General features: G+C 45.2%; 1 protein-coding gene across 6 annotated transcripts in view; it reads left to right on the forward strand.

Moving 5' to 3' along the window:
- The window catches only part of CHERP (calcium homeostasis endoplasmic reticulum protein), a 127,201-nt gene that overhangs the window by 81,942 nt on the left and 31,090 nt on the right, over positions 1-14,169 (forward strand). For 2 of the 6 annotated variants that reach the window (XM_078670592.1, XM_078670595.1), the window contains exons 9-12: positions 3,387-3,535; positions 4,052-4,156; positions 9,296-9,725; positions 13,922-14,154. In XM_078670592.1, the coding sequence (XP_078526718.1) occupies positions 3,387-3,535; positions 4,052-4,156; positions 9,296-9,725; positions 13,922-14,154 (917 nt within the window). The remainder of the gene's footprint in view (positions 1-3,386; positions 3,536-4,051; positions 4,157-9,295; positions 9,726-13,921; positions 14,155-14,169) is intronic. The other 4 variants (XM_078670593.1, XM_078670596.1, XM_078670597.1 and 1 more) reach the window with 3 other exon arrangements.

A 14,169-nucleotide genomic window follows, 5' to 3' on the forward strand; every position in this document is an offset into this window, starting at 1 on the left:
ACAGCATTAGCAGGTAGAGGGTCTGTGAGGTGATTAGAGGGCTTCAAGGTGCCGAGCAGTTTGTGTATTGCTTCTTCAGAGTAGGTGTCGAAAGACTACCAGGAAGCGTTATTTTTAGGTTGGGTGTCGGGCCTTTTGATGAGGCTCGGGTATCGACTTACATCCTTAAGGAGGTCACCCCTTATGTTGTCGGTCTTTAGCTTAAAGAAAGCAGTAAAGTCTTCACAGTGTGGGATGTCGTTTGATAGTAAGGGTTGCGTCTTGGTTTGAGTTTTGACTAGTTCGAACAGCTTTCTTGGTCTGTTTTTTGCTTGGTCCAGCTGAAGGCTGAAGAAGTCAGATTTCGCACGCTTGATTTTCCTAAAGTAGGCATTTCTCTTGTTCTTAAGTGTTTTGCGATGCCGTGATGAGGGGTCAGATCTCCATGTGCGCTCTGCCATTCGCATAGCACGCCTGTCTTCATTGAGTCTGCCGTCATACCAAGGGTTCGAGATCTTGGTGGAGACTCTCTTTAGTTGCAGTGGGGCGGCTTCATTGATTATTGAATTCATAGAGTCGAGGTAGTGGTCAGTCAGTGATTGAACATCAGAGGTGCCAGGAGGGGGAAGGAGGCGATTGGTGAGGATAGGAGGCAGGGAGTTGGGGTTAAGATTCTTCATGTCCCTTTTCCAGATCTTAGATTTGGTGGGTTGAGCCGTGATAGGTTTGACTTTTTCATTGATGAAGAAGGTGATAATGTGGTGGTCTGACCAATCACAAGGTTGGATTGCCCCTAGTTGGGTGGAGTCTTTGCTGGCGATGATGAGATCAAGTATGGAGCCTTTGTCGTGTTTTGGGCTGTTGCATATTTGGGTGAGGTTAAGCGCGTCAAGGAAAGTTTTGAGACTATTCACCACTGCGTCTTTCTGATCGTTCCAGTGGAGATTGAAGTCACCCAGGTAGATTTGCGTGATCTGCCGACCAGCGTTGGATGAGATCGTGTCCATGAGTTGTTGGGTGAAGATGAGGTTGTCCCCAGGCGGGTGATAGATGAGATGTAGAGCACATACTGGTTTGCCCTCGCTGGAGATATCAAGACAGAAGAGTTCACAAGACGTGAGGGAGGGGGAAGTGATTTTAGCAACGGAGAGGTTGCTCCTGAAAATGCATGCGATTCCCCCGCCCGTCTTGCTGGTCCTGTCGAGTCTAATGATGTGGTAATTGGGGGGAACTAGTATGTCCATGATAGGTGTAGAGGCTTCAGTTAACCACGTTTCAGTCAAAATGGTTAGGTCAAGATCCATAGATGTGACAAGATCTGCAATGTTGGAGGAGTGCCTCTGGGCCGATCTGCAGTTGAGTAGGATGCATTTGAGTCTGGGGGTGAGAAGGGTGGTCGAGTGTTCTAGAGCGAGGGGGATTTTTCTGAGATTGTTGGGGATGGCGCTTCTGCTGCTTAGAGTTGGATGCCTAGTGGGATTTGTGAGGATTGTGGGTATGGGGAGTTGTGAGGACGATGTGTGTTTTACCGGGCCAGGGCCAAATGAGCGGAGGAGGGTGTCTAAGTCTTGATCCAACAGGGAGTTATGAGCGCGACGGGGGCGGTGTATGTTGTTGCGGTCGGGGATAGTGGGCCAACGCGTAGAGTGTGAGCCCACCCGTCTCACCCCTGGAGCGTGCTGAGTGCGAGGGCCTGTGGGGAAGGTGTGGCCTTTGTTGGATACGGAGGTGTTGGTTGTAGGTCGGTGTTGTCTGGGGTGTGTGTGGAGAAGTTCTTTGATGGTGTGGAGCTCGTCTTTGACTTGTAGGAGGATTGTTAAAATCAGGTCGAGCTGTGGGTTGGGGCTAGCGTTGGAGATGAGGGCCGTGGGCGGGTTGTTGAGTCCCGAGTTGGGGACAGGGGGGTGGGGTATGCAAGTGTCAGCGGAGTGTTCTGCGGTAATAGTGAGTGGGGTGGTATTCGATGGATGAGAGAGAATGTGGGCGAGGGGTGTGGGTGAGGAAGGGGTAGGCTGGGACGTAAGGGCGGGGACGTTGATGGGAGGCGACGCCGGTGAGTTGTGGGATGAGTGAAGACTGAAGACAATAGGGGTGGCAGGAAGGTAGTGGGGGCTGAGTATGGGGGGGTAGAGAGGGGGGATGTTAAGGAGCGAGGGGTGGTGAGCTCTGTGTGTCTGGTTGGGAGGGTGGGGAAGTGAGGAGTGAGAATGGGGGGGGAGATAGGGTGGGAGAGACATCTGCCACGGAGGGGGGGAGATATGCTCCGGGCCGTTTTGGGTTCAGCAAGACTCGTAGGAGGTGTGGAGTGGGTGGAAGGGAGGGTGGGGGTATGTGTGATGTGGGAAGGGGGACCTTCCTTGGGACCTTGCCTTCAAACTCCAGACGCAAGCCATTAAGCTTTCAAATGTGGATGCTCCAAAAGGCACCGACACTCCTGGCAAATCTCAGGGAAGCACTCTGCAGCTCAGAAGCAAGAGAAAAGGAACCACTAAAACAATTTAACTGACTCATAGTACAATAGGAGCAAGGTTCACAATACTGCGCAATTTAGACAAAGCCTTTGGATGGCAAAGCTCTGAATGCACTTGCTTATAGGCTAACTAGCACCCAACCCGGAACCTCCAGTCCCTTAACACCAAGATTATCTCCTGTCGAGACCGGTTCCACATAGGCTGTGAATCCATGAGGGTTTAAGCACCCCACTAGGATTAACTACAGCCACAGTGCAGCCGTGTCTATGGGGAATGTATCTCTCCATAGAGTCTAACCTATGTGCCTTTAAGTGTAATTAAGTCCCATGAAAACTAGGGTGTGGGCGTAGCTGGGAATGAGAGGATCAGAGGAGTGCCCTTCCTTTGTTTATCCAGGGATGTCTCTAACATCTCTTTTGGGGAGCCATCCACAGAGTGTTTGTAGAACTTGGGGAAATCTGCCTCTGTGGCAAGCATGGCTGAATTTGTTTGTAGCTTTCTGTCCAACGGCACCCCCTAGAAACTAAAAACTTAAGCCATTGCACAGCAGATTGGTGGGAGAGAGGATTTCAAAAAAGTATTGTGAAATACGGCAGTGGGAGGGAAACAAGTTTAAAGTGAAATATATATAGTTTGTTTTTAAGTCAACATGAAAAAAATAAGATTTATTTTTAATACGTTTTCTGTACCAAATTGCTAGAGCTAAGTGGGAGGAATGTTGTATAGTATGCAAGTCTAAAACAGTTTCAAGTTACCAAACGTTTGCTGCAGGTAAGTACCTAACTTGTTTTTGATGGAGAATTCTTTTTTTTTTTTTTATTTGCCTTGCAGTGACACAATGGAATATTTCTCTGCTTGTTTTGTATACAACTCAGCTGTTGATTTTATTTGTGCACCTAACTGTCTTAATCTGTTGTTTATGGGATCACTGTTTAGACGACGAGCAGCAGCGGTCAGTCCCAAGTCCTGATGAGTATGATGCGGAAGTTGATGAAATGCGCAATCCTGACCTCCTTGACCACATGGGATCCAATAAGGCTCCCTGGTTTGAACCTCAGCCCATTCCACAGTGGGCTCCGCAGCAGGTAAGTATCAGGTTACTGCTTTATGAAGTCTGACTTTACCAAGTTCTTCCACTATGCACTAACCCAGTCTTCTTTTTGCTCTTTAAGTTATCTAGCAGGCCTGGATTTCTCCGTGTGCAAAGTCTTAGCATGATTTAAAAACAGAAGTCTCTCTTGGCAAGATAACTGTGCGTCCCTAGTGTAACTGGAAGGGACTACAGAATTGCTGAAATAAGCAAATCCTTCCTTGTTAACATTTTCTTAAGACTAATAAGATCTGTGCCTTCATGTGTAACATGCCCCTAAAGGGGCTCTACATATTTTCTGTCGAATCTAAATGACAGCACTTCTTCCATTCCAGGAAATTCCGACTTAATTTTTTCTGGCCACTACCCATGCAGTCTGATTTAATCCCCCTGATCTGCTGGCAGTAGTGACCTGGGATTAAGCAGCATGGCGGGTGCGGGGGTCAGTCTTGGCACCAACATTTCACAGCCTTTTCATCACAGTCCAGATTTCTTCCCTATTCTCCAATAGAAAAGTCATGCTGGATCTGAACAATTGTGGACCTATGGGAGGTCTCTAAGTCCCCCAGAGCCTCCCCTGGAGCGACTCCATGATGGACTAGAAGCCGAGTCGGAGGTAAGAGACCACAAGTGCATTTCTTGCGGGAAGATAGTACTCCTAAGTAACGTTGATGGAAAATAAAATACCCTCTTACTAGAATTTTGGCACCTTCTGTCTTATTACCATCGGCAAAACATCTGGTTTCATCCTTCTCGACCTCATCATTATTGCGACATCCTTTTTCTTTTAAATTCGGTTCATTTAGAATAATCACACAATTTAAATGTTCTTGTTTAATACTATTAATGGATATTTTAATGGAAGACTATTGTACTTGGAAGGAGTCTCATTTCTTTACTGTCATCCCCAAACTCAATTTGGGGATAGAAGCACGGATTTCCCATTGCAGCTTTCAGCCTCATAGGCAGATCAGACTGTCCTTTCCCATTTTCTTTATTTTGTCTTCTTGAGTTTTCTTAAAGTCCTAGTTTTTTTAATGAACTTTATTTAATTTTCCAAGATAAAATTAACACAGTCAAGTTGACGACAAATTTCATTCAAATCCCATCCGAACTGCCATATAAATCCTTACCACTTTACCATTTGCCAGAAATGGACATTATATTGACAATTTAAATGTACATTCCTACAAGGAATCTTTGGATCCCAGGTAGGTAGTGTAGAGCTCTTGAAAGTAACCATTTGAACACACCATAGCACACTGGCAGGGAAGACTGTCTTACCTAAAAGGACCTCAACATGGTGGCTTCCAATTGATAATAATTTTATAGCATCAATTAAACTCTGAAAAGTTTCATCTCATCGTCACAAAAGATCCTCATCACTGCTCTGGATACAACTTTTCTTCTGGAGTTTTTAAAGTGGGTATCACTTTGTGCGACTTAAACTTTTAGCTAGCCTGCTTTTTTGTGCATTGAAGCACTCTTGCCATTTGGTCAGGATTTAAAAAAAATGTTTACTACGGTCTGAGCCATAATAGGTGGGACTGCCTCATTTAAAGTTGATATCCATGCACAGAATGGTCCATCTTGGAGAAGATGGGATGAAAAGCAGCACAACCAGGTGAAAAATCCTGAAAGTCAAATGTTAAGAAGCTGTTTTCCTCAGTTGTCAGTAACTCTACCTATTCATAATTAAACTGTGAACTCAACTTAATGATAGACTATAATTTCAAATTGAACATAGATTGTCTCAGCAGCTATTTATGGCATGAATAGTTGCAGTGAAGGCCTGTGAGCTTTAGAGTGCTGAAGTGAAAGCACCACAGCACAATAACAAAATCCGATTATGCATTCTAGAACTCGTCTAATGTATAAAGTCATGGTTTGAGAGAGGTTTTGAAGATTCTCTTGCCTTTACTAGGATATTATATTATGATCCTGAAAGCATAATATGCTCAAACATGGAGTATTACGAGATTCAATACTGGCCATGGACTTCCTAATTAAGAATTATTGGCCCTGGGTGTCCCAGGAACATGTCTGCCTTTGCTTATCCTGGATCATGATTTACCAAGAAGATCCTAATTGTTGTACGGTCTGCTCAGATTAGGCTAGCGTTTGGGTTCGATGGCCAGTTAACTTGTGTCCACTCCAGAGTAGTTGGGAGGATCACTAACTTCTCTGGTTGATTCTTTATCTGCAGCCACCTACGTTTCACAGTCTAACATTGAATGTATTTTTGGTTGGAAGCATTGGGCCATGTGCCTTGGTTTAAAGACCGTACACACTGTACAGATCCCTCGGCAAAGCTTTTGGTTTCAGATTTGAACTGTTTGCTGCTGATAGAAGAAGCTTGTATACCGGGTTTCTTGTTTCCCTTCTTTCCATGTGCACAGAGCAGGCATTGACTGTATCTCTTCACTTTGCTCACCTCTCTTGAAATGAACAGATGTAACTAGGAAGGAGAATTGCTTTGCAGAAGCCTCTTTTTAGCCACAACCGTTCCATGGCTTTATGTGAAACATCAGTGATTGCAAACTATCTTCCAAATACCTGCAATGTGAATGCGATCGCAGAGAAACATCTGAATATAACAATATTTTATTGTATTGTGTTTTTGAGAGGCAACACGGATACTTGGAGTTTTTGTTTTAAGATACGCGTCCACTTAGTGGACCCTTTGAGATGTTTCCTTTCATGAAGCCTGAGTTGAGTACTTAGAAAGGTGAAAATTAACACTGAAAAGTGGGCCTCCCGAATGGAAATTTTAACTGTGAAAACCTCAAGATTTTCAGAACTCTACACATCAAAATTACATGGTGGAGACCATATTCAGATTGAAGAAACTAGACAGCTGGCATGGGATAGCAAAGACGAGTTGATTTTTCAACCTTTTTATTATGTTGTGTAGCTTCATCAGAGTACTTAAAGACCACTTTCTTTTTTGTGAATCATGTTTCCAAGCAGCTATTCTGACTCTGTACTTGTACATTATTTTAATCTGAACCTGATAACCTCGATGAGTTTTGTACTGTCAAAAATATATATTTTTTTAATGTTCAGGATACTACAAATAACAGTAGCTATGTTTTCACCCTTGTGTAAATTTGAATTGAGAGTCAATTCAGGCAACTGTCAGTAGCCTGGTCATTGTGCATTTTGCCGAGTATTTCTGAAGGTAGTTAAGTGAGTGGGCTATTTATCGGGATCCCTTCCAAATCAGATGAATAACATTTTTAACTAACACTGCTCATGTCCAGTGTCTTATCTCTGTCATGGGACTCATTGAGAACGCCGTTTGAGAGTGGTATAAGGTCTTCATCTGAAGTATAAGCAGTTAATAATTGGTACTCTGTTGCATAATTGATCCAGAAAAGATAAGTGATATATGGTTAACTTCAGTAATAGTTCCCTTTTCCTGTTTGTTATTGGCTTCTTTTAATTACGATTTATATCACTAGATAATCAGTGTTACACTGTCAGAAATGGGACTTCTCTCCCTGTGTTTTGATATACGCTTAGAATTCACTCGGTCATCCGTAGCATGGTACGGTAGACAAGACCACTGTTAGTCCCATCACAATTTATTTATTTAAGATTCGTGCCTATGGCTTGTCTGGTACAAAATCACTAGATAAACCTCCCAAATATATCCCTGGATCAGCCGCAGGAAGCGTAACTGGCCTAACTCATTAATAACAGCCACTGCAGATGCTGGGCATGCAGTACTGGTAAAACCTAAAAGGTACATACTCCATCTTTAAAGTGGAATACAAACTTTTATTTACATACTTGCATTAACCTATTTTATCCTATATTTCCTCACAACTAATTATTAAGGCTTCCAGTTTTATTCACTTTTTTTTTGCAGACAATAAACATTTTTATGTCTGCATTTTCTTTTTAATAAAATGGAAAAAGACAGTTCTTCTTTTGAGTGTTTATCAAGAGTGTCGTTCAAGACTGGCATTCCATTGAGTGTGCATTGACAATCAGAGTTGAAAAAGGACCAGGATTCGTTATAAAGTATAAACCGCTCTAGATGTGCACTTTTGTAGTACAACACTAATTTTTTCATATGTGTACTGTCGTGTATGGCTGCTTAGCAAATCAAGCATGAGTGTACATTTATGAATGAACTTCATTATTCGAGTAACACACCACAGGGCATCCTTAATCATAGATTTATGGATTTGAATTTAGTGAATGCAAGATTGATGTAATCAGTCAAGGCAACTAAATGTGCTCTCCTGCTGTACCGAATTGGACAAGGCTCCTGGCCTGCATGCCTGGAGTGCACTATACTGGACAGGACAACCATTCGGGCAGGTTTTGGGTTGTGCTACAGTATGACACTATCAGCAGCAACAATTATTCAAATACTAACGACTTCAATGAATATCCTAACTTACTGTTGAGTTTCAGTAGTGCTGCAAACGTAGGACAAATTTACAGTGTTGAACCAGATCTGGTGCTTGGGTGTTTTAGTAGGTGTGCTACACTGAAAAGTCTTTTTAGGTTGTTGTTCTAAGAGTACCAAGCGAGTGAACGTCCTTCATTTGAGATGAGTTGCTTCATTCGATGAGATTATATGTTTAGCCATGAAGTATTGTTGTCATCAAACCAACTTTTATGTGTTTTCACTGTCACATTTTAGGATTATCATCTTAAATTTTAAGTATTTTTTGCTGATTGGGTTTGGCTTTTGCTGCCGAGTGTTTGTCATGGTCTGTTTTTGAGGGCTGTCAGTGGCTTAGTGGGGAAAATGTTTATTATTCAACATTTTCACTAGAAAAATCAGCATTTTGGTAATATTTGTTAATCGTTTCTCTATTTCCAGTCTCTGCATTTAATCGCCAGAGTTGTACTGATAGTTGGTGTTCTAGTCAACATACCCATTTGATGTGGTAGACTTTAGACAGAAGTGGAACTTGCTGTACCTCTAAACCTGATATGTTGCATATCGACAGAGCAGTGTGGTAAAGCTCTTGTTGCCAATGACTGAGATAAACTTAGCCTGCAGAAACAAACCATTTGATTTCCACTTCTTTCCACTTGGCATTTTTCCAGCACTTTGGAAAATGAAGAAATTAAGACCATCTATCCCACTCAATTGAAAGATCGATTAGTGACTCAATGGAGAGACCAACCTAATTTGGTTACCTTGTCCTCAACACCAGTATTTGGTATTGAAAGCCACACTGTATGTCTTGAAGCTACCCAGTTGGTTGGTTTGGGCATTTATTACTTGTAATCTCCAAGAGTTCTCTGCCGGGCCACTGGCCCATATTGAAATCTAAAGACGAAGGAGGAAAAAAAAGTTGTTTACCCGTCCTCTTAGTTCACCTTTAAATTAATCTTCTTTAAAAGCATAAACGAGGAATAGTCTGTCCAGGTATGAGATCTCAAACACTGGAAATCGAATGTTTGGTTTTTGATAAAGGCTCAGTGTTTATGAATATTAGTGACAATCTCTTGAAGATGAAGGAAAAGTTACTAACCAGTACCTTACTTTCATAGTGAACACTTGTGTTTTAATTTGACGTAATTTGGTTTGCTTCTGCCTGAAAACAATTCATCAATAGAAATATCTTCCCAGGATCATCTTTATAGTTTATAAAGAGTTGTGATTTATGGTATACTACTTGAATGCCGAGAGAGCAGAGTATAGGTTTTTTTAAGTATCCTTCATGCTTGGCAGCAAGCTGCTCGGTTAACCGTAGACTGCTTTTATTGGTTCTTTATTTTGTAGCTTTGTGACCCGCCTCCTTATCCTCATCACCAGGGACCACCCCATGGCCCCCCTTGGAACAACAGTCATGAAGGCATGTGGAGCGAAGAGAGGGACGCTAACTGGAACAACCAGCGTGAGGCGCCATGGAGCAACCAACCTGAGCCAAATTGGAACAACCAGTTTGACACTCCGTGGAACAGCCAACACGAGCAGCCTCCGTGGGGCGGCGGCCAGAGGGAGCCGCAGTTCCGCATGCAGAGGCCCCCTCACTTCCGCGGGCCATTTCCCCCACACCAGCAGCATCCACAGTTCAACCAGCCGCCTCATCCTCACAATTTCAATCGCTTTCCTCCTCGCTTCATGCAGGATGAATTCCAGCCTCGCCATCCCTTCGAGAGGCCGCCCTTTCCCCATCGCTTTGACTATCCTCAGGGAGAATTCCCAGCAGGTAGGTGGAGATGTCCTCTGTCCTGAATGTTTTCTCTTGAGCAGTAGTAGTTCCATGGTAAGATCGAAGGTACGGTGAACAACACCTAAGTCTGCTACACAGAATAAGATTTAACTTCATACATAAATGCTACAGCCCCACCCCCCCATTCCCCAAAATAAATACTTCTGATACCTGCTGGGCTTCTCCAAGACCACTAGACAAATGACAAGTGGGCCCAGGCAGGGGTAAACCTTCTTAAAACAATTAACATTGCTACATAGATGCCATAGCTAAAGGCAGGTGGGAATTCACCCCCGCCCCCCTCCACCACCACCACTCTACTTCCTGTCACACTGCATTTCAGATAGTGTACAACCAACAGGCAAGACCTAGGACAAAACATTTCTCTTGTACTGGTGGAACCCTCCATGCCAAAACATCTGGGTTTGTGACACATTCCAGAAAAATAGTATGATGACCAGCATTCTGTTGTTTGTTAGGGCACTTTGGTGTTTCACTTTAAAGAGGTATTCGAGCCGACCGTTTATATTCCAAAATCTGCTTAGCCGATGTCTCACGCGTAATGTGCAAGCTGCAATGAGATAGGCATTGTTTGACACAATTCAATCATAATTCAGAATGAGACCTTTACACTACCCAAGACCTGTAAGCCTATGCATAGAGAGCCTGGGAAGTGTACAGCAATTGTGATTTTTAAAGATTAAGAGTTGTATCATCCCTTGGCATCGCTGCCCTCATTGCTTTGCACAGTTGAGCTATCAGAACTTTTCTTTCCCTGCCCTGCCCCGATACTGGTATCGTAGCGCTATACTGGCAAACTGCTCTTCACCTTTGTAAACAACTGCGCTTTTGCTCACACTGCTCCTGCAATTATTATAGGTGCCTGAATGTAATTGTTTCGTAGCGCTTTACTATTGAGCTGCGCTTTCATTGTTTACTCGATTGCTGCCTTACCTGCGTGAATAATTTGTGCCTGATTGCCTAATTTGTGCCTTTGCATAGCGATTTGGGGTCACTGTATAGTCGTATTTGGCTGTTGGCTCGCTGCCATTTTGTTGTTGTTGATTGTGCCTCCCAGCCCGGCCCTCCACCCCGCTCCCGCCTCCCAGCTGCCCCTCCCTCGCCCCACCCCCCTCCACTATCCACATATGACAGATGCTTTTGCGCGCTGCGTTCACGCGCAGCGATCTCGCCTCATGCGCGCCGAAGGTGCGCCAAAGGTAAGCCCGTCTACGCCCGTCTACGTCTGGACTGCGCCCAGCGCCAGACCCCCTGGCCCCCGCAAACTCCTCTCCACCCGCATAACGTACGACGCCGCAACCCTCTCAGCCCTTAACCCCGGCCGCACACCAAAATGCTACCAAGCTACCCCAGGACACACCCATGGATCCTTCACCTGCCACTCCTGCAAATTCGACTGCATCAGGACCCACACCAAATCCAATAACCCCAAACAGTGCTCCGACAAAAACCACCTAAAGTGCTTCCTGCTCAACACCCGCTCGGTCCACAGACACTCCATTGAACTCTGGAACCTACTCGACACCACATCGCCGGATATCGCCTTCCTTACAGAAACCTGGATGAACGCCTCTTCAGCGCCCGACATCGCCATAGCTATCCCGGATGGCTACAAAATCATTCAAAAGGACCGCATCAACCAAACTGGAGGAGGCATAGCCATCGTCCATAAGAACACCATCCGCATCACGACCAATTCCGAAGATAACCTCGCAGCCGCTGAACACCTTCACTTCCAGATCCACACCGACCCCAAGACCACACTCAGAGGCACCCTCATCTACAGACCTCCAGGACCCCGCACACAATTCTGCGAAGACATCACTGACTTCATCAGCCCACATGCCCTCCCCTCCGAGAACTACATTCTACTGGGAGACCTCAACTTCCACCTGGAAAAGAATAACGACAACACCACCACCACCCTTCTGGACAACCTGTCCAACCTCAGACTCAACTTGTCGACACCCCCACCCACCTTGCCGGGCACACGCTCGACCCAATCTTCACCTCCAGCAAACACATCTCCTTCGATCACACCACAGCTCTCCATTGGACGGACCACAGCTGCGTTCACTTCAACTACAAAAAGACCACGTCCCACAACCCCCCACAACCTATTCCCCGAAGAAATTGGAACAAAATCACCACCACCCAGCTCTCCTCATCACTTCACCTAAACCCTCCTGCCAAATCATCGGACCCAAACCAAGCAGCCACCAACCTCACACAATGGATCACCCTCAGCGCCGACGAACTAGCACCCTTGAAAAACCATCAAATCAAGCAAGGTAGCAAAAAAGCCCCCTGGTTCAACGATGACCTCAAGAAATCCAAGAAGTTCTGCTGCCCCCTAGAAAACACCCTCTACGCCGGAACTACAGCCAAACTACAGAAAAAACTCCAACGCATCCAAAACGCCTCAGCCAGACTCATACTGGACATCCCCCGTCAAGCTCACATTTCCGGTCACCTGAAAGACCTCCACTGGCTCCCAGTCAACAAGAGAATAACGTTCCGTCTCCTCACCCACGCACACAAGGCCCTCTACGACCTAGGACCCGAATGCCTCAACACGCGACTGTCCTTCTACACCCCCACCTGCCAACTACGATCGTCCAATCAAGCCCTCGCCACAATTCCGCGCATCCATAGATCCACCATGGGGGGAAGATCCTTCTCCTACTTAGCGGCCAAAACCTGGAATTCTCTCCCCACCCACCTCCGCCTTACACAGAACCACCTCTCCTTCAGAAAGCAACTAAAAACTTGGATAGTCGATAAATAAAACACCCACCCTCCCTCAAGCGCCTTGAGACCCTCTGGGTGAGTAGTGCGCTATACAAATTTCTGAACTTGAACTCTTTAAAGATGCCAAGTTGTTAAGTATTCTCTCATGTGCACCTTAAAGAAACACTCCATTTATTTACATATAGGTTTTCCCTTCCTTAGTGCCAGGGTACAGGCAAGAAGGAGTTTAAGTTGCCACCCCCTGCCATTTCTACAAGAGCCCCACGTAACGCATTTTCCACACAGAACTCTCGCATAATCAGAGTGACTTGTAACTACACACAGGCGAATGGGGATAAGACGTACACGACTACTCCTGTGAAGAACAGCGAAGCAAAACACTAAGTACTTCAGTGGAGAAGTGTGGCTCACTGGTTAGAGGCGGCAGACCCTGAAGCAGAGGTCAGACCCGGGACCAGGGTTCAATTCCCGACGCGGCAGGGTCTTGAGCCCAAATATCCACGGACTCGATAATTCTCGTTTCGGTGCCTACTCGAGTCACAGGTTCACACTCTGCAGCTCTGGGCATTAGCTTGCTTAATCTCCACTACGGCGGGATGCCTGGCTTTCACCTTGGGGATGCCCAGTACGGGTATCTCACAGGGAAAAACCAGGACGGGTTCCCAAGGCAAGCGCCGAGATGCCTACGGGTAATCGAGCGCTATATAAGAACGCATAATAATAATAATAATAATAACCTGTCCAGAACAAACAAAGCACACCAGAGCATAAAAACCTATGGCACATAAACTTCCCACAGTCTTCATTCGATGCAAAACTTTGCACCAACTCTAGCATTCACACACGAAAAACATCTCATGCAGTTGTCACACACAGAGGTTGACACCTTCACAGTCGTCGCACACAGGACATTATTGTCACACACTCCACTCTGATGGGCAACCACCACATCTAATTCACTCAGTGCAGTATCATCACAGACTACCCCAAGTGACAAGATCTCCTTTCACATGCATGCTTTTTTTCCACAACCAGTATGGGGCCAATCTACACCTAAAGTAGCCAGCACAGGCTCTTTTATGAGTACTGAAGCTCAGTGCATGCATAGGTACCAGTCATTAACCCATCATCCATGTGAGAGGATAACCTCAAACAATAACAGCAATAAGATGTAGCCGCAGTGTCATACTCTGTAGGGCCTCTACATAAGCGATATCTCCAATTCCGCAAACGCCTGTAAAACCATTGTATTACATCCTAAATTGCTGTCATAACATTATAAGCAACATTTGTTTCAGCATTTGAAATTTACAGGAACATCATAACCTTGTTGGTCCATTGATGGTTCTTTTTTGTGTCCACTTTCTCAACTCATCATAGGCATCCAGGTATAATGCCTTTCTATTACCCTTGTGTTACAGATCTTGGACCACCTCACCATCATCAAGGACACAGGATGCCGCACCCTGTGGAGCACCCTCCTTGGGGTGGTCCCCAGCATCCTGACTTTCCGCCTGCACCTCATGGCTTCAACGGGCAGCCCCCTCATGCACGACGACCAGGGCCGCCTCATGTGAACCATGATGACCCCAGCCTGGTCCCAAACGTGCCGTACTTTGACCTGCCTGCAGGACTCATGGCCCCACTCGTAAAGGTAAAATGCAGCTTT

This window comes from Lissotriton helveticus, chromosome 12, assembly GCF_964261635.1.
Source record: "Lissotriton helveticus chromosome 12, aLisHel1.1, whole genome shotgun sequence".
NCBI classification, from domain to species: Eukaryota; Metazoa; Chordata; class Amphibia; order Caudata; family Salamandridae; genus Lissotriton; species Lissotriton helveticus.